We start from the raw sequence: 21617 nt of genomic DNA, 5'->3' as shown, positions 1-21617 counted from the left end.
ACAACTCACCGCAACACTATCGATCCCGCAGTGAGAAACCTGTTGGCTCTTATCTTCAAATGCGTAATGGCAATGTAGCTGTCTGAACATTAGGGCACAAACGACGGGCGTCATTTTGGTGCAAATCACCTTGTTTACTCAGCAACTGCCGTCTAGAAAGTCTGAATAACAATGTAATTTTTCAAACTGTCACTCATCTCTCCATGGGACTGCCAGCAGCTGAGAGATGTAGGTACGTCTTAGGCCTACTCTTTTCTCGCCGAGTGCTTGCAGAAGCTCCGGGGGAGAGCAGTTCCACACTTGTCAGCAATGAAGAGTTATTCTTTGTGTCGGTGGGGGCCTCATGGCCATTAGCTCCTTTAAGGTAGAACTGCCAGGTGAGCCTGTGCTTCCAAAGCCGGTAATTACCAGGGAGCTGTAGAGGAAGGAGCTTCCCCTCAGGGCTAGACCTGCCTTCCAAGCCCCCTCACCTGAGACTGTGTGTGTCCAAGAATGTGTGTTTGAGCATGTAAGCAAGTGCATGTGGAGGTTTGTGTTTGTTGTGTATTAGTAGGTGTCGTGCTAATGGATATCCTGAGTCATGCTGACACAGAGTTGGCCCAAAAGGGGGACAAAGTGTAGGCCAGACAGGAATTTCACAGTACCTTGTTGAAGCTGCGACCAGCTGAGTCCTTCTCGCTGGGCCTGAGCTCCTGCAGCTGAGCATCCAGGATATCCACGAGCTGCTCCATCAGGCGCACGGAAGAGCTGACGTCTCCGGCAAACACTGGGCCCTGTGTGTGGCGTGCCAGCTCATTGGCTAAATTAGCAGCATTTTCACCACTTCGAATCTAAAAACAGCAACGAAGAAAATGGGGTGGGGAGTGTCAGTGAAGCGTCAACCATCCTGATGTGGTTCTGCAATGTGAAGCTGAAATAATGTATCCCACATACACCTCAGAGTAATAATCCATTGTGACAGTGCTTGTTCACACAGAAAGGGAAGTCATTATGTGCAGAATGAATGTAAACACGGGGATTGCATGTTTAGCAGCGACCATAGTAGCATAACTGTAACACACATGCTGAAGAAAAAAGACACCAGTACTAGTGCATTAATGATAACGTGTTCTACTTTTTCTGTGCAGCCACCCTCCCTCAACCTGCCTTGACTGAGCTGTGACCCAATTTCATACGACATACTAATTTTATATACTCTATACTATATAAAAATATTCTTGGTATGATGCTTTTGCAAGAAATCAATGTACTTTTCCATTTTGTACTAAGAGGAAATGAAACCATACATGCACAGACATCAATCAAAATGCCACTTCGGAATTCCACTGCCAATTAAATCTCACAAACAGAAAGCTAATGCAGCGTTCATGTCTTATCATACAGACCATAATTACAAGTGGCCGAGTAGGAAAAACATTCATACCATTCAGCCTCCAAGGTGTAATTCAGAGTCAGAGATACCAGACATTTTTGACAGCTGTGATATCTCCAACTTGGCGAAAAAAGGACAACATAAATGTCAAAAACCGGAGGCATAATGGCTGCAAAAACACCATTGCTGGCAACTATATCTAAATAAAATCCCATATCACTACAAGGCTAGCAATGGGTGCTTTGGAATAATGCCTGAACATTCCTAAATTGGGATAACTTGAGGTTTTCCCATCCTTCCCATTGTGCCAGCATGAATGTGTTTCCTGTTTTTGCATCTGTGAGTAGCTTCTTTATGTTCTTTGTGCATTTCATTTTGGGAAAATAGTGTCAACCTCACACTCAAACATCACGCGGATTTACTGTGGACAATGCCTGTATAATTAAGAGTTTTCCAGGCTTTTCTAAAAACCTGCTTACAATTAGCAGTGTAGTATGGGATTGGTGCACAGTTCGTCAGATAGTCAAGTCTATGTTTCCCAAAAGGCCCACTGCCAACACCCAGAAACCCTGTCTGAACCGGCTGCACATGGAAGGTGTTTTTCAGGTCAAGAGAAAAAAGGCATCTCTTCCTTAGAAAGCAATATGTTGTGTGTTTGTGTTGCATTGAGGTCCATTCAGGCTACTGAAACTGTTACCTGTGCAGCTACATTAGATTTCTACCTGCATGACTGTTGAACATCAAAGCAGTGAAGAAAGAAGCTCTGGCTCTTTGATTCTCAGTAACTGACTGCAGAAGTTGGCATTTACTCCTGATGTGTTAGATAGCTTGTTTCTTTCTGCTACCACACTGTATTTTAGCTTCACTTGAAAAGACATTTTCATGATATGCACCCTTGACCGCTTCTTTGCTGGTATAAGAAAAATACACCAAGCAAGCGAAAAGGTACAAAAGTGCCACTAGATGTTTGATTTTAGCCACGTAACATGTTTGTTTGCTGCTAAATTTTGGAATTGACAAGTTCATCTCTTACCTTTTGTGCCACTTGAGTCACCCAGTGGGAGGTGCAGTTGCTGAGGTCTGGGCCTTTGGAGCACCAGGTCCCTGCCACAGTGCAGAGGAAGGAGGCGATGCCTGCAGTACCACAATAAACACAACAGTTGGAGGGAAGCCAAAAACCTTGCTCAGATACAGTTTCTCCTGCTGCTTCTTCATTCATACAGCCTCTCTGGTGCAGGAAACTAACTGTTCAGCAGGATCAACCTTTTCCAAACAATTTGAAAGCCTGCGATCTTTGTACAGTCTACAGAAAAAAAAAAGAATTGTAAAAGGGATACTAAAGCACACTATGTAGGAACACAGGTTTCTACATAGCTTGGGCAAAACTGACAGAAAAAAACAATGGACTCTGGTTTGTAATTGTCTGTAAACATTTCAGAATTGTAATCATTTTATATGCTCCCATGCGATGCAAGATTAGTCCTAATGAATGCCTCATCACTGACAACAGTGACAACATATGTAATCACAGACTCATTCCCTTTTCACCCCAACAGTCAAAACATTGTCTCTTTTCTGCTTTCATCCTCCAATAGCCCTGCTTTATATTTTGACAGTTCTGTCACTCTCTGTGATGGGGTGTTAAGGTAACTTGTGAGAGATTCCTGTGTGAGTATCACTGTCAGCTGAACTGGTATAACGACCATCAGCACAATGCTCCCCTCACTGCTGACTTGCAACACTTCCAAAGCGAGAAACAACTGTGAATATACTGTCTGAATGTAACTAAGGCAATTAGTAGACATTAGACTTTGGAAGTTTTTTGCCCATGCTCTCTCATTGCAAGAAGAAATGGATTTCAAAATTACACACAAACAGGAATAATGTATAATGCCATTATTTTAAAAACGAATCGTGTTGCCTATTTCCAGGACAGTGAAGGGCTCTAATCATGCAAGATTATAGTTTCAAATTTGACATGCCCCCTGGCTGAAATGTCACAGACTTAGCAAAGATGGCACAAATAAAGTAACAGAGCCATTTTAGCATATTTTGTCAGGATCTTTGAAGCTTTGTTCGTGTTCATTTGTATGCTGGAAGTGTGATCCGGAGACTCTCTTTGAAATACTTGATTGTTAATGGAAAAAGAAAGAAAACACTGTCCATGTTAACCCCCTACAGAGTTTGGTGTTGAATAATCAAGATGATTAAAAATAGCTGAACTTACACAAGATGACACTATACTGGAAGAGGCAATATGTCCATTGACATCTGCTGCTTCTGACAAAAAGTGCAAATATCTGAGCAGTAAAACGTGAAGGACTGCCAGAGCTGGAAGAAAATGACTTTCTTCTAACAGCAGTCTGACAAACATCAACTGCTATTTACGTAGCGGCGCTAATTAGATCATTTCTCCCACAGAGCTCTGGGATCAGCTGGTCATCTTACTGTTATAATAGTCATGTTTAATGTGTTGGTATTTGTGTTTTATTATGTGTTTATTACAATATGATATCATAACAGGCATTCTCTGAGTGTGGCCATTTAAAATGTGTGCTTATACAATATTTCTTCTTCAAGCTCATGTTTTATTTGCTCTGGCAAATGTGTCTGTCCCCCCTCCTCCCGTTCCGACAGATTTCCATCCGGCCTGATCCAGGTTGGGCCAATCAGAACTCTTTGTCTAATATGGGGCGGGTTTAAGCGCAGCTGAGGCATTTTCGCGTACAACCAGTCTGCATAAAGTCAATAGTCTATTCCTGAATATGTTTATAGCTCTGAAATTAAGTAAGTATTAGCAGTCTATGAATGTTCTATATAGTACTGAACAGTGGGTCAAACACTAACACAGTTACACCAGGTGGTGGGCCTACCTCTGGTCCCTTTGGGGCAGGGCCTCTCCACAGTGTTTCCAGTGTGGGTCTGGGGCCAGTCGATGGCTCTCCTCCTGGTCGCCTCGCAGAAGCGTCTGGGTGTTGGAGGCATCTCGGGGACGGTGGGCTCTGCTGTGCTTGAGCCACGACTGTCCTCAAACGGGTCCCTCCCATCTCTTGGATCTGCTCCTGCTACAGTGGTGTCGCCCTGCCCCTTCACTGTGGACACAGCGGTGGTGGTGACAACCGAGGTGGTCTTGGGCATGGATGACGAGACGGAGAAATCTTCAATGGTTGGCGCTAGAATAAGAGAAGAGTGGAGCTGTTAGAGCTTGAGTCATAAATGTCCTCGCCTTGAACTCCCACTGTTTCTAGCAGTGGGAGAACTGCAACTGTTTTGAGTCTGGCTTGTTGGTATTGCTGGAGTTACTGCTTCCCATAATTCCTGGAAATAAAAACCCTTGTGCTGCTTTCACTCGTAACCACACCTCCTTTCTGCTCCTCCACCAAACAAAATCAAGGCAAACCTGCCAACATGACACTACATTATCCATGTCTTGCTATTTTTGACTTAACCCCATAAATAAGACAAAACGTGGCATCCTTTGACATAACAGTGATTTCCTCTCAACAGAATCAGTACCTTGGGCTGATTAAATGTCAACAATGAAGACAAAGCCTGCCTGCATTTTACTTTTTTTCTGCCTAGTTCATCTCTCTCACTTTGATAAAGCTGGTGAGCAGAAGCAGAACTGCATTGCTCCGAGCAAAGACCATACATCAGCAATAATGCGATTCCACTGTATTCAATCCACGCCTACCCTGCAAAGCAAATCTAAGTGTGAATGTGCACATGCACATTGTGTGTAAGCGCGCTTGTGTTTGCTCCATTGCTCAGGTGTGTTCCTGCTTAAGACCACTGCATGTGCACAGATGGATATCTTCTGCAGGGAGCCTGGAGATAACTGGGAAATGAGAGCAGAAATGGGAAATCTATAAATTTTATATAGTATATGAATAGCCAATATGATATGAATAAAAAACAAAACAGTGAACGTTTGTGTGTATGTGCGCATTTGTCTACATGGATATACTGCATGAACGATCATACATTTATACCCACAACCGCCCGATTGTATTTGGAGATAAAAGCAACTTCCCACAATGAGGTCTGCCGTCGTGAAAGGCACTACAGTGCTGTCTTCAGGTTCCCTGGGTGCTTCTGGGAAAATGCAATATCATGCTATCTGACACTCGATCGTCAGACACATATCTCCATTTCCTGAGAGAGAATGGTGACAAAGCCCACATTTCACGTTTCACACTAATCAGCCAGTCAGGGGGATCTTTGCTTTTTCATTCCAGTGAAATATCTGAGTTTATTACAAAGCTGCTATCTAGCGATGTGGTCAGGAGGCCACAGCAGGGAGGGAACCGTGTTCCTGTGATGCTTGCTATAGAAAAATAAACCCCAAACCACCCTACAGTGAGGCTGAATTGTGACATTTTACTCAGGGACCTTTTCCACTGGCAGGAGCCCTGGCTAATTACCTTACACTCATTCAGTCATTGTGTGTCTGTCACCCAGACGTTCACAGGTTGGCAAGGCCAGCATGGCTGCAAAAGTACCGGCTAGCATAGCAGGCGATCATGAAGCCTTCAGTTAGCACCACAGCTATGAGGGTGTTCAGAATTACTCCAAAGAAACCAGGTAAGAGACAGCCCAAGAAAAGGACCTGAGATGATTAGAAATGTCTTATTATAGTTCTTAGCGGAGAAAACAGTCTTCCTATTTTTAATTTGATAAACAACTTTTGTTTTTTCCTAAACGGATAAATAACTCTATATAACATAATAGCATAACAATGCCACATTTAAAAAAAAGTGTTTCAAATATATTATGTATTGCCAGTGAAGATTTTTTATTGACTCAGTAAAAGTGAGATGATTCATAGGCTGACTCAGTTGATTCAATATACGCATATAATGCAATACAAGGGCAAGCGTAATTGGGTTTCAGAATATTAAACCTCTCCATACCTGAGCAAACTTGTGCTTTTCCACAGGCTGATATAAACCCTAATATGCATCTGCCTGTAACAGCATGCTTGCATCACCTGATTAACCTGCTCCTGAGACCATATTGAGTCCAAAGCCCCATACCGCCCACATTTCAGCACAAATTATCATCAGTATCGAGAAATATTTTGCACTTTTTAACCTTTATTCGTCATCTTGCAATTGCTTTTTAATAGCATATATTATCATTAGTCATTCATCAATTTAGAGATGCTGCAAACAACTGGGAAAAAGAAAGAAGTACATCTGTCTGCCTCAACGAATGACTATTTTCATTTTCTTGATTAATCATTTAGTTTATAACATGTCGCAAAATAGTGTGAACTCTAAATATTCAGGACTAAATAAGCAACCATGAAAGTTACGCAACAGCTTGAGATGATATTTATTAAGAGTTTAACGGCCAAAGGCGCAGCTGATCTGCTTCATCAGGACTATGTGAGTGTGGTTTGATCAGATTTGATTGAAAGTAACCAAACAACCCGCCAACTGTCATCAGATTCTGATTCAAATGTTGTTCAATCCTGATTGGTGCACGGAAGTATGTGACATCCGCATTTTCTAAATGAGCCCCGCCCACTTCAAACCAGTAAGAGAGAAAAAAAAAAGAAAGACAGATGTTTCTCCTGTGAAATAATCAAAACCGTTTGTGTTGAACCACATTGATCATAGTAAGCAGGTGATTGTCTGTTATCTGTCTGTCTGTCTGTCTGTCTGTCTATCTGTGTCTCTATGTCTATCTCTCTCTCTCTCTCTCTCTCTCTCTCTCTCTCTCTCTCTCTCTCCCTAAAACCCAACCGGTCAAAGCAGATGACCGCCCACCTAGAGTCTGGTTCTGCTCGAGGTTTCTGCCTCTTAAAAGGAAGTTTTTCCTTGCCACTGTCGCCAAAGTGCTTGCTCATGGTGGGAACTGTTGGGTCTCTGTAATAACATTATAAAGAGTCGGTCTAGACCTGCTCTATTTTGTAAAGTGTCGAGATGACTTTGTTGTGATTTGGCGCTATATAAATAAAATTGAATTGAATTGAATTGAATTGATTGAGAATTTTAACAATTAAGCGTTTAAGCCAAATTGTTGCCAATCAATCAACTTATCATTCCAGCTCTATTCTGTGTCAAAAAAACATTTCTAAACAACAATTTCCATCATGTTTATGTTTGTTACATAAGTGCATTTCCAAATGTTTATCCGTCCTGAAATATCATTTTGTTCATTTAAAATGAACTGGTGTTCCCTCTGAGCTGAAACGATTAGTCGATCACCAGAAAATTAACAGCTATTTTGATTTCTACTTTCATTTTTCAAGGAAGAATACTAAATATTCTCTGGTTCTAGCTTCAACAATAAGGTGAGGATTTACTGCTTTGCTCTGTTTATTTCTTTGTAAATGTAATCTTTGGATTTGGGACGGCTTATTGGACAAAATAACCAATTTGAAGACATCACCTGGGGCTTCTGGGATGTGGGTATTTATTAATATATGAATTAAATCAAACTGAAAATAATCTTTAGTAGCATCCCTAATTCCCTTAATCACTCACAAAATCCAAAGGAGATAAAGCCGTAGGAACATTTAGACGCCATGTTCTATTCTAGTTTATGAAAAAAGCATCAAATTTGCTTTGAGTTATTTCATGCCATGAGACACTTGGTCATTGTCTCTCTCGTGTTCACTCTTTCAGGCAGAATCACGAAATCACATCGTTTTAATTAGGGGGGGCACTCAGATGTCGACTGAGTGATTTTTTAATCAAAGACAAGATACAATCTTTGTGAATGTTTTCAGTCAGCATGTCTTGGTTCATCAGAGTGTGATTGTGAAGAACATCAAGAACATCAAATATACAACATATCTATTCAATACTACATCAAGAAATGTGCTTGTCAGATGTCGATGCATTTGTGGGCTTATTTTGATGTCTCTTCACCAGGCGTGCTACAATTTTCTTTTGATTGCGAAGAGCAAATTCCTGTCCAGTAAGAGCTCTGTGTCCTCTGACAGCACTCAACCAAGAGAGGGCTGCACCAATTAGCTCCCATTTCTCTCAAGAGGCAGTGAAGTTGCTCTTTATGGGCAATCTGACACCAAAGGCATACTGTTGCCATATGCTGAATAATACCTCTTGTAAATAATGGAAGAGTTTGAGACTGAACACTTGAAAAATGGCTGTCACCGGAGCCTAAACAGAGTGTGTAAATTAAAACAGAGCAAAGAGGAAGGAAAACCATTATGGAAGACCATCAATCAAAACATCAGAGATGAACCAGAATTAGTTTCATCACTTTATAGCCCCCCAGAGTCATTTATGTATCTGCGAGGAAGATGACAAAAAATATTAAACCATAATCAGATGATCGGAGGCCTAGATATTTTGTTTGTCCTTGCTTTGGCAGCTTACACCACAGCACTAAAAGACCATTTTCTAGCTCAAATTACACACATACTGTCAGAGCAATAAAAACTATTTACCTGTCCACACAAATGCCAGGATAAATGGATCATAAGCCGCCTAATACCCGCTATTAGACAACTTGCAGCCAAATCAATTGGCTTATATTTTGAAGATGAATGACTTGCAAGGCTAATCCTTCCAGTACAATAACAAATAGACACATATAGTTGAAAGGAAATATCGAATAGGCAGAGCTCAGTTAAAAATAATCCCGACATTAGCAGGGTCTGTTTGCACTATTAAAGACTGCAAAATCAATCAGTGTGCTCCAGTCGCCTCTTTTTCCCCCTAGGAAGTTTGTTGTCCTCGAACGGAGAAGAACCCGATTCAGATGCATGCTGCTGGAAGATGGAGAACCCTGTTTCAATTAGCAGGAATGCATTTCTAAACCGTATGAAATGTTGTGCAAACTTCCTATTGTCGATCCAAATGAAAAAGAAATAAACATGTGGCAGATGTGGTATTGTTTTTCTTTTTCTTTTCATTGCACTGTGAACATGAACAGATGCAAGAACAAGAAAAGAGCATGGTAAATATATGGTACAGTATATATAAGGCTATAGCCATGCAGGTGGTTAGATTATCTTAGCATAAAGACTGGAAACAGGGGGAAACAACTAGCCTGGCTGTACAAAGATAACAAAATCCAGAACATCTAAAGCTAATTAACACGTTGTCTTGTTTGTTAGCTCTGGTGACTGCACACAGTGAGGCCGCGGGGTTCACGTTCCCTCCAACTCTGAACAAAGTTAGCAAGCCAGCTAAAGCACACAACATGCAAACTGTCATCTTGTACACTACACGTTACTGAAAAAAATAAACACATTACTGTAACACATAACTAAGTAATACAATACTGCCCAGCACTGCCCCAGTTAATTAGTGAGCTTTAGGTTATGGTAGGTGGATTTTGGCTAGTCGTTTCCCCCTGTTTCTAGGCTTTGCGCTAGGCTATGCTAACCAGCTGCTGGTGGTAGCTTCATATTTATAGTACAGACATGTGGGTGGTAGTGATCCTCTTATCTAACTCTACCCAAGAAAGCGAATAAAAGTATTTCCCAAAATGTCGAACTTTAAACAAACCAATGTTGCCACGCTAATATACCACAATCAGTAAGACATGTGTGTGTGTCTTCATATATCCATGTCTTTATTTGTGCATTTCATCTTAGACTCAATAACAAGACTGTCTGAGAGGATAAGAAGTGTGTGAGAGCTACAGTTGGCCTTTTTTTTTTACCTAAAGCCAGTGCTGGTAATTAATGACAGAGAAACAAATCCCACAAGACATGAATTTTACATTAGGCTGTTTATATGCACTCATGCTGTTCTGCTTCATTCAAGCCTACGTGACGGGAGCACACGGCTTGGCATGGAAGGTAAAGGCCCACAAGACAAATCATGTGCAGTTCCTTATCCAATGTTGCGGAATATGTCAATTTTTCTGCTAAAAAATGAAAAACAAGCCGTGGAGAAATCGTTGCAGGGCTCACTGCCTTATTGGTGCTTGTTCTGTAAGGAGCAGTAGACAGAAAAAGCTCTGTCGGACATATCCTGTGTCGGTGCGGGGTAATTTATGAGGCCTGAAACTGAGTACTGTGCAGGAGCAGACGTATAGCGCAGTCACAACTATACGGTCTGAGTCAGAGGAAGGTGGCAGAGCAGCTCACGATAAAGACACACACATGCGGACAGGAAGATATATGTGAAGACAGAAATACACTCAGAGCAAAATACACTCTCTGTCGTCTACGCCTGTAACGTCCACTTAAACAGTTTCCTTCCATAAGCTCCATAGTGTTGATGCATGGCAAGAAGCAGAACAATTACAGCTCTTGCAAATCTCCTGACTCCTGTTCTTCAGCCTCCATTTCTGTTGTCGAGCATCATGCTTCAGAGGGTGGAACACAGGCTTAGTGCATGATACATCTATAAATGTCCTCCGCCTTGAAGGCTCACCTGGAGGCGTCGTTCAGGGATATAAAGGCAAACCAAAGTGCAGCGAGGTGCACAGCTGGGTTTAGCCACAAAATGGCTGAGCAAAAAAAAAAAAAAAAAAGTGTGTTGATAGATATCTATCATGTGGCATGCAGGATATGAAATAGTGTTTTTTCTTGACATTTCAATTCATCGAGGAGCCCACTTGTGCTCACCGCTACCAGATTACGCCAAGTGGCAAAGCCTTTCGGACAAAGCCATTCATTTTGTGCCACTCGTCTTTAATGCCTCAGATCAATGCTACCTCAAAGACAAATTAATTTTCTCCTTTCTCTCCTTGTTAGTTTGAAATGCTCTCGGCAATTACCGGCTCTTCTGATTGGTTTTTTGAATTCATTGGACTGAAATCAGTTAATGCCTCTGCACATCACAGAGAATACATTACCGGTGTCCCTCTAAGTTTTGTAACGTCGGGCGCTTGGGCGTGCTTTTTATTGGCATGCACCTCTTTTAGAGAGACCTCTGAGGAGGTGGACTCTCTAACTATTGATCACGGCTGTTTTGTGTTCACAATGCATTAGCAGAGCATAGACATTTTCCTTAAATGAGTGTGAATTGTTTGGAACAATAAGCGGAAAGATCAATATGGGGAATGATCTTAGCTAATCACTTCAACCAGGGCCAGAATTAAGAAACCTGCAGCGTTACAAACACTCTACATAAGGTAAAGGAAATACAGACAAGTTGCTAAGGTCAATTATTTTCTGCTTTGATCACTTTGCTATAACTCCCTTAATATAAACCTCTAATCCTGCCAGCACTTCAGCGCCTCTCCAGGATGAGCATTACAGCCAAGGTTGATGCATCTGACAGAAAAGGACACAGACGCTCATTGTGTTACATGAGTTGTACAAAGGAGAGAAATACACCAGGTTTGGTGTTCGAGGTAACTTCACTCTGTGGTCGATGAATCTTAATGGGCACAATTAATTTCCTTTACGCCTCAAGTGCCCCTCAGTTTCAGAGAGAGAGACATTATTTCAGCACCATTAGATTACCCTGCAGAATAGGTTGTTTAATTCAACGCCATATCATGGGCAGCAATAAATCCTAATAGCTACACAGTAAAGAAGTTAAAGGTGTAGATCTGAAAAAAAACCTAATAAACAAGAACCAATTATTTTCAAGTGCCATTCGCAAAGCCTGGCGTGCTGCTGCTGGCCGTGGCATCTCGAGATGCCTCCGTTCTCCTTCTTGAGCTCACAACGTCTCAAAATGTTCCCATAAAACACACTTAATGATCCACAGTGACAAGTTCTGCTGCAAGGACGCGTTTCTGATTGGGTCCCAATAACAAAACAGTGGCAGGAAACGGGTACTTAGAATAATGAGTGAAATCAACAACTATGTTCTTTTGGGTTCCTTGATTAAATGCACTGTTCCTGCAGCAAGTGGCAACACTAAGCCTATGTGGCATTTATGTTTACCGAGGCATTACAGTAGCTGAGAGAGCACATTAAACCCTTCATTGAAAATGCTCTGTGACGGCTACTTTCCTCTTCTCCCTGAGCCTCTTTTGAGACAAGGAGGGTAATTATGATAATTCAGTTGTTAATTACATTTACATACATCAGGACGTGAAGAGTTGAGCGGGCAGTTTGCATGCATGGAGAACTCATTAACGTTTGAGTATTTTTCATATCTCTTTTAACATATAGTTAACTGAGGCTTTGGTTGTTCAGTAAAACAGACAGAAACTTGGAGCCCCCCTTGGGTGTCGAGTTATCATGCTAGGGGAGATTCCAAGGAACGGCAGGAAAAACAAACAGACGTGTTGACAAGAGGCCAGAGTTCAGGAGCACACAGCCACCATTGAGACATCAACGCCACCCTCCGCCCCTATTCAACAGCTCAGGTCAAGAATCAGATTTCCCCCCTGACAACACCTCTTGAATATCCAGAAGTTAAAAATCATAAACTAATCCAGACCAGCGCTCGAGGGCAACCTGAGCCTCTAACATAACGTGAAGTCGGGTCAAGCTCCTTGTTTCCCCACGTCATACAGGAGACTTAGCCCGGCTCTAAGGGGTACGGTGGCTGCAGTCAGGTAATTAAGCCCATCATCGGTTTTAATGTGAGGTCCCTGTCTGATGACACGTATGTCGCCTCTTGGCACTTTACAGATTAATTTAAGCCCTCTAACCGCCTGACAAGATCCTTCACTGTAATTGATCTCTCTTTCTAGCCTTTCTTCAACCTGGATTCACCATGTGGCACATAACTCAAGCCTGGTGGTTTTAGAAATATTATGCCACAATAGGATGTCAATTGTCTCCTGATCGGTTGCAAAAAAAATGGCTCTTGTGAAGTTGATGAGGGTAGTCATGGCAACACAACTTGAAATCCCAAGGTAAGGAGGAGAGGATAACCTCTGTCATACTGTGCACAATACTCCTTAAATGTATTCCCAGAATTATATATATATATATATATATATATATATATATATATATATTCATAATGGTTTTGGATGAGGCCTGAGATTAAAGAATTTGATAGGGTCCAAGCTTCAGCTGGAGTGAGTGCCTCAACTTGCCTCATGGTAATAAAGACTCGGGTTTTTGAAACGGCGTGATCCGACTGGGAGCTATCCCTCATTCCAAGGTATGAATCTGTAATTTCTGTCTGCAAATGAGCCCTTTCCCCAAGACTAACACAACCCTCTTTTTCTTTATCACACCTGAATTGCATCCAAAATTAAAAGGCAGCCATCTGTGACAAGCCATGCTGCAACCAGACAATAGAAGAATTACACAAAGACAATGAACTAATCAAAAGATGGAGCAGCTCTCACCTTCGGCAGGATCCGGTGGCCCGAAGTCCAGGTCGTAGCGCAGGATGTAAAAGTTATTCCACACGTATAGCTGGTTGTCCCTGGGGTTGTAATCCACTGCGGTGATGTACTGGTACTGGTTGGGGAAGAGGATGTCAGTGTACTCGCCCTGGCTCAGCTTGGTATTGTAGATGTAGTCAATTTGGCTCCTGCTGGCCTCACTCTCGTTTTCCTCGTAGGTCGAGCGCACCACATGCAGCACACCGCACACCATAAAGGCGTTGGAGGCAGAGCGCTTGTCGTACGCTGTCTCCCATGTGGCCTCAAACCGGAGAGTGTATGGGTTGAGCTGGCTCACCACAATGCGCCCATTGTTCTGCTCTGTGGCGTAGATTACCCATAAGCCCCTCTCATCTACTGCAAGGTCAATGTCAGTCTTGCCACCCCAGCGGTAAGGTGAAGTGTCATGATAGTTGGCATTATTAACAATAGCCTCGCCGCTTTTGATGCGAGTGCGCAGGTCAAACTTTACAATGTTGCGAGTGCGTTCCTTGTTAAAGAAGATGGCACCGTCATAGGCCACGAAGCCTGTTCCGTCAACACGGTGCGGCAGTTTATAGGTGGTCGTCTGGCGACCATTTTTGAAGTCCTCCAGAGAGGCGTACTCGATGAGGGTGTCAGTGCGGTACGGCGTCCAGGGCATGAAGAAGACTTTGTCGCCGGCCTGCAGCGGGTCTTTGCACCATGACCCTGCTTGCTGCTCCGCCTCATACAGGAAGGTGGCGTCTCCTACACCCTTCAGAGTCCCAGGACAAATGAAAACTAGTGACAGAGAAGAGAGTGAAACAAAATACAGTGAGGCAAAATATTTCAAACACATGCAACACATTTGACACGCATCATTCTCGCTGCTGTACAACTCAAGTGCAGGACAAAAAGATCAGGGACTGTGAATTTGGAGGAATCTTTTAACTATTGCTTTTGTACTATTGCCAATGAATAGGGAAAGAAAAGAAAATCAGAATGAGAAATGTGAGGTTGAGAGAACTTGCATCTCAAGGGTCTGCCGCTACATCCTAACAGGGACAAAACGAAACAAAATGTGAACAAAAAAGGAAACAAAAAATCCTGCAAATGAAAGACGGGGAAATGGGAGAAGTAGAGGTCACACGCTTTTCTTTTTTTTTTTTTTTTTTAAATACCAGCCTGTCTCTGACGTCAAATGCCACATGAACAGCTGGGTATATGGACACACTGCACATGCATACTCACATGACTGAGGTCATAAACCAAAAATGATAAAAGGGAACAGACTTCACATCTTGTGATAAGAGTGAACAACAGGTTGTGTCAATGGTGGTGGCGGCAGCAAAGCAGAGGTAAAATGAAAGTGGAGGTTGGGGAATAGATCGAACAACAGTGGTAAAGGATTTTCACTACTTCTGTGGCAAAAAGACAAGAGTAACCACTGATGGATGAGAGAGGCCATGGCAAGGTTACCATTTAGACGGTTTTAAATTAATTGGTTCTGGATAAAAAGGGACATAGTGAATTCTTGTTTTCCTTTCAAACCTTTTTTTTTTTTAGTGCCAATCTCACTCAGCCATCACTGCTATTTCACATCACGTGCTATGGGTGCAGCAGGAGTTGGGCCAAGCAAACTAAGACTGCCAAATAAGAATATATATATACACAGCTACTCATTCTTCAAGGGTTAACACAGTGTTACGCAAGAGTCCCTGGAACAAATCAACACCCAACAGTTGGTGTTTTCTTTCACATTGAGAGAAAAAAACTACATTCGATGACTGTGGATGTCTTTTGAAATTCTGTTTAGAAATTCATTTGGACTCCATGGGTGCAAACAATCCTCCTATGGGTTTAGCATTTGACAGGAGAGGCAATCAGGAGGGGGAGGAGGAGACGTGAGGGGAGCTGTACTCAACACCACAGAACAAGGAGCCAGAGGGGTTGGGGGGGGGGACTAGACCACTCATTTACCTTTTTGCTCCACTTCTATTTCAGGCATTGGAAAAGAAAGCAAAAAAGAGTGCAAAAGGGAGAGAAAGGTTATCATGAGTCAACTACCAGGTACAAAGAGAAGAATTAGTCGAAGGATATGACCATGAGATGAACTGCAGGACTGCTTTGGGAAGAAGAGCTTGGGGAAAAAAAAAGGTTGTTTGTTAGTGAAACGGCCTCTCATCCTAGGATATAAAAACAGACAAGTTATGGCCGGAGACAAGCTACGTGCCATGCTTTCCAGCACATTAAACTTTCATTCCTACCGTCTTTAACTGCCAACAAAATAATGCATTGGCCACGGTAAAAGCAGAATAAATCCCTCTAAAAATGCTTCTCCTAAGTGGCAGAAGAGAAAAAAAAGATCTCCTGGTCATATTTAGATGGATAACATTCTTAGAGAAACAGCACAAGAGTTATTTTTGGCATGTATTGACTGAGGGTGGAACTTGTTCAAAACTTTATAAACACAAATCAAAACTCGATTCCAAACGTGCTCGCCCACACACATAAAACATGACACGGTGCTAATGTTACAGACCAAACTCTTAAATGAGCCAAAGAGAGCAACAGCACATGAGATGACTGATGAACAGTCGGCCTAATATGGAGTTTCTTTAGTGGACTGTCGAAGCTGCATATGCTGGGCAGGGGGGGGGGGGGGGCAATATGTGAAAGATTGGACGTCCAGAAACAAAATGAGAGCAAAGAGGTTAGTTGGGGGGGGGGGGGGGGGGCAGGAGGTGAAAGGGAGGTCTGTTTGAAAGAAGAAAAAGAAAATGTTTACAATTCATCAATTTAAATACTAAGTACTTTCACAGGCAGGGATGAAGCCTAAAGCTCCTCATATAAACTACTCTAAAACACCCTTTTAAGGTAGATTAACTCAAATCAGATACCATAGACAGAGTTTCAAATAGTGCCAAATTTAACCACCTCTACAGTACATTTAATTAAACCATTTTCACGGCGAAACACTAAAGCCGATCCATGACTGAATACAGGAATTTGGTGCAGAAGATGCAGAATCATCTCAGACTTTCAGGATTTGTGTCACTTATGCTGTTTTACTCTACTATCCTCTGTAATATGTTTCCACAGAACATTAGTGAACATAATGAACTACTGTGAGACCTATAATGTACCCATTTCTTTTTAATCTCTCCTTTATTATCTCAGCAAAAGACACTGAATCTAAAGTCACGGTTATTAAAGCCATTTAAAAGGGTCAGTTCACCCAAATTACAAGAACACATATTTTCTCAGTTACCCCCTCGTGGTATCTAGTCATGCAGATAGCTTTGGTGATTTCTTCCACCACCCAAATACAATAGAGGTGACTGGAATTTGGTTTGTGGTGCTCACAGCAGTGAAAAGAAAACATTTTTGTAGGGTCTGTTTCTTAAGTAGGAAGTTGTTCCAATCAAAACTTTTCACACAGTTCTGTCTGTTATCCAGAGGCACTGTTTCTGATGAAGATTTTGCTGTTTAAATTTAATTTTTCAATGTTGTGAGCACCACAAACTACAAACCACAGATACAATTTACTTCTGTTGTACTGGGGAGGAAGCAGAAATCATTAACATTTTAGTGGCAGCCAATTAATGTTCTGATGCTACGAGCTGAAAAGACACGAAGATCACTACATTGTTATAACACAACTATTAAATTGATGAGCTTAAAATATTTGTATGATTTGCGTATAAAAGTGGTTCTTCTTCCAGTCTACTCAGGGCCATGCGGTGATCTTTTCCCTCACAAACAATCTTTGGCTGAGTACACCGGCTGGCAGACAGCACATTAACCAGACCGCAGCCAGGAACTTCATTTAAGCCATTACAGAATTAACATTAATTAACATGTCCAATAAGGTCCAATAAGAGATTCTTTGGCCTTTGAGCCGTTATTTTGCCAACTGGGAGCCAGATCCAAAATGGAAGCAGCTATAAAAACCCGACACTAAAAACAGATATCTCAAAACCTGGACAGATAAAACCAAAACTGACCCTTGATTGACTGCAACACTTAATTATCATTATCAATGCTAGTCTCCAGTTTCCAGTTGAAGTATCATCTGTAAAACAAACACATATTTGCTACTGAAAAGAGACTGTAGTTACAGTTACATCTGTCTAATCTACAGACACTTTAAAAGCAACACAATAAGAGTTCAGTATGAGATTTGGATGGCGATACTTACTATAGGGAACACACTCATACTGGACCTCTAAGTACTTGTAGGTGCCAGGGCATGGATCAGGAAAGACATCAGAGCCAGTGACAACCACACACTGCGTACGGTTGTTGCACCTAGAAAAAAAAAAGATTGACCAGAGATTTCATCATGACTACCCACACCAAGAGCACTCGGCAAAGACAACATTAATAACAAAGAGGGAGTGGAAAGTTCATCGTTACGGCTACAAAGAAATTGACGAAATCCCGGCCACGACACATACGTATTATAGTTTAAACCTTGGCAAACAGAGAGAGAGGGATGAAAGCATTAAGGAAGAGTAAATGAATGTGAATGAATGCAGTAATGAATAACAGAGTGAGAGAGCAGCGAGAGGCATGTTAGGAATTAGCGATGGCATTTCCTTTAACAGCGTCTTCATACCGCTATTGAAAGGGAAGACATTGATTAAAACACACTCGACAGGTGGCGGTGACGTGCAGCGGACTGGAATGGCGGCCTCTAGTGAGTTGCATGTACGCAACAAAACACGACGTGAATGTGTCGTTTCTATGAGGGGGTCATTTGCCCTCCAGTCTGAAATTGTGTCCCTCAGTGAATTAACAGTCTGATGTGTGTTTGCAGATGTTTCTGGGTGCTAAAGAAGTTCAAGTAAAGAGGGAGAGAGAAAAGAAAAACAGCAGAGGACTGAGTTTGCGTAAAATACTGTATAGGGTGAAATTGGCTCCACTTCAATCAAGCTCTCTTGAGGCCGAGGGATTGAGAATAATGTCAGCAGTAAGCAGGCAAACAAGAAATAAATGACACCAAAATAGGACATTCAACAATTTGCAAGCTTGAGATAAATATTTCAGAAGGTCAGTAGCAGTGTTGCAAGTTGGACATACATTCAACATTGGACATGACTTTCAAAAGACCATTAGTAATTCAAGAGGTTTTTCTGTTGCTGCAAAATGGGAATGTGCGCTTCTAACTATGCAGGATGTTAAAGTAATGAATAAAAAGGTAAATGTATGTATGTTAACCAGAAAGAGTCGAGCTGCACTTGAAAATGCATTTCCACAACAAAAAAAAAACCCTTCACTTGAAACTAATGGATTATGAAGCATTATATATCATATAAAAAATGTGCAAAAAATCCATTATAAAGTTAACAAATAGCATCAGCTTCATCACTGATGGTTTAAACATCACGGGACAACTGACAATATGGTGCCAGCTGCACTTAAGAGATTCGTTATTATGGCGTCTCTGCGGTGAGAGCTGCTGCGAAGGAGAAGGGTCACTGCATCAAAATGGGAACTGACTGACAGCAGAAACACTTCAAATGTACCCTGAGATACTCTATTTAATTCAGTGTTTAGAGTGTATAAGTCTGACTGACACCAGTTCAGAAGAGTAGAAAGTACATTTAGTCAAGTACTATACTTATGTACAATTTTGAGATACTTGTGTATTTAATTTTATGCTAATTTGTGCTTCTATACCACTTTATTTTAGAGGAAAATAATGGACTCTCCCCCACTACATATAAGTGACAGCATTTCATTTCTTTTACTTAAAAACGCATTAATGTTTTGTTTTCCCACACGGGGGTAGTGCAACAAGCTGTAAACACAACACTGACATATTATCACCTTTTAAGCTGAGTGTTTGCATACATGCCTATTTACACATACAGGAGACACGGAGCAACATTAGCACTCATTTGGAGTCGTGTTTCTGATGAATGGAAGTGCAATATTCACTCTCTTTTAGCTCTGTTTTTGTTCTCCACCAACTCCTGAGGGAAATATCCGCCTGTTTAACTGCTAAATGTTCCACTATGTTCACTAGCTAGTTGCTGATGCTGGTGTTGAACAACTGGTGTTCCCTGTGGGTTTGTGACCCTTTTCACAACACCCAAGATTTCACTCTGGTATATATTGTGCTCTTTTTTCTTTTTGATGCGCCTGCTCTGGAGAAAACGGAGCTGTTGTTGCTAAGCATTTTGACACGCTTCCTCTGTTTTAAACTGTCACTGAAATCACTGCATGTAATCTCTATTGCACTGAGCACAATCTCATGGTACTCAAGTGTTTGAATCCTGCTTGCTTTCTATCTACGAGCTGCACCTCTGACCGGGTAAAAAGATTTATTCTGTTAGTTTCATTGGGTCGGAGAATAGGAGGCCAATAAGGTAATGCGAGTCAGCAAAACTGCCTTACTCAGATTATCTTAAGGTTTTAGTACCTTACACTAGTAGAAAACAGAGAGGTGGAGGCAGCATGGCTGGCAGAGAGAGAGAGAGAGAGAGAGAGAGAGAGAGAGAGAGAGAGAGAGAGAGAGAGAGAGAGAGAGAGCGAGAGAGAGAGGTCAGACATACTGTCCATTTATAGCACACCTCTGAGGGAATGATCGCCTGAATATTAAAAAGGACCAGTAACCTGAGTTTCCATCAGTTCTTTCATACATTTTTCATGCAGCCACTTTTTGTTTTTTGTCAACAAACCAAACATTTTTCTTGACAAAACACTTTGATGTAGATGTTGTTGAAAATCAAGCCATTTGATTCCTGTCTAGTTGTTTTTGTTGTGCTGAAACGGGCCGCTGATGAATACTTTTTGTCGCAATTTCCAAACCAACAAAACTGCCACCCTGCGCGGCAGACTTCCCACTGTTTCTGTCTCCCCAATCTTGTTTAATACGTTTGTTTATCTGTCTGTGGTGCTATTGCCTTTTGTTAATCTTCCTGATATTGGCAGCACATTGTGTCTTAATGTGACGTAGTTTAAATATCTCTCTCCTTGTTTCAGTTTGCTGCAGACTGAAGGAGGACTGATTAGAGTCTCCCAAAGCTTTGTGACTGCTTTAACATCCCTGGTTATCACATCAACCTTAATTACGGTCAGGAGCCCATTTCCTCTGATCTGAATCATTAGAATAATTCTGGTTAAGGGCTTGCAGTGCACAGTCTTCTCAAAGCCTTCGCTCGCACACTGCCTCCAGGGAATCTGGAGATAAGTTTGAAGTGCAGCTCCAGCAAAGTGAGAGTCTGACTTGTCAACAGATGTGGTGCACAATGTAGCAGGACACTCACTGTCAGCGGCGTGTTATTGTATGAGAGTACTGGGACTGGGCTGTAAATTTAGAAAGACTGAGTAAGACAGGCGGATTTGATCTATTCCTGAGCTATTCTGTAGTGTTGCATCTCATGGGAGTAAATACAGAAGTGAATGAATCAGGGGAAAAACCCGGAGGTGTAAGATGGTGGGCGATGATGCTCAGAAGCTAGCTTAAGGGGAGCCAGGTTAGGACAGAGCAGTGCATTAGAAGATGAACTGTGCTGGTTACTATTTATGAATAGTTCATCCGGTGCCCTTTAAAAATACACACACCTCCAGGGGTAAGCCGCAGTCGAGCTGAAGTGTTCCTGTGCTGTCGTTTGACAGCAAAGCAGCATCCTGCGAGAGGGTAACCAGGATAAAAGGCATGATGATGGGCACTGCTCACTACCTGAGGCAAAGCCACTTCAATGCAGTACAAGTGTTTGAACAAAGCAAGCCCAATGTTGCAGATAGGGAATTAAGAGGGTGTTCATGTGACTCGCAGTCTCTCTGAGCTACGCTGATTATGACTCAAACAGCAGCAACAACGCGCAGCTGGTGTGAAGAGCTCTGCCGCACGGATGTCAATTCCTGCCTGTCAAGAATTAATCTGCGCCCCACTTTTCTGAATTTCAAAAATGCCACCTCCATGTTTTGGGTAAATGAAGGAAGGCATAAAAAAGAAATTTAAAAAGGTGTGAGATGTTTTAATTAATTGTCTGGTATGTATGTAGGTGGCTGTACGAGCAAGGTGACAATTTCA

The 21617-nt window shown here is 41.9% G+C and overlaps 1 protein-coding gene across 1 annotated transcript in view; it reads right to left on the bottom strand.

The window, feature by feature from the left end:
• Positions 1-21617, bottom strand: part of adgrl2b.1 (adhesion G protein-coupled receptor L2b, tandem duplicate 1) — a 61685-nt gene that overhangs the window by 25308 nt on the left and 14760 nt on the right. The window contains exons 3-8 of the mRNA XM_070919321.1: positions 17772-17881; positions 15551-15565; positions 13571-14371; positions 4246-4545; positions 2406-2506; positions 645-830 (exon numbers count right to left, since the gene is read on the bottom strand). Coding sequence (XP_070775422.1) covers positions 645-830; positions 2406-2506; positions 4246-4545; positions 13571-14371; positions 15551-15565; positions 17772-17881 — 1513 coding nt within the window. The remainder of the gene's footprint in view (positions 1-644; positions 831-2405; positions 2507-4245; positions 4546-13570; positions 14372-15550; positions 15566-17771; positions 17882-21617) is intronic.

Source organism: Enoplosus armatus, chromosome 14 (genome assembly GCF_043641665.1).
Source record: "Enoplosus armatus isolate fEnoArm2 chromosome 14, fEnoArm2.hap1, whole genome shotgun sequence".
Lineage (NCBI taxonomy): Eukaryota > Metazoa > Chordata > Actinopteri > Centrarchiformes > Enoplosidae > Enoplosus > Enoplosus armatus.
The sequence above is the reverse complement of the archived record's forward strand: the minus strand, read 5'-3'. Positions and strand labels throughout refer to the sequence as shown.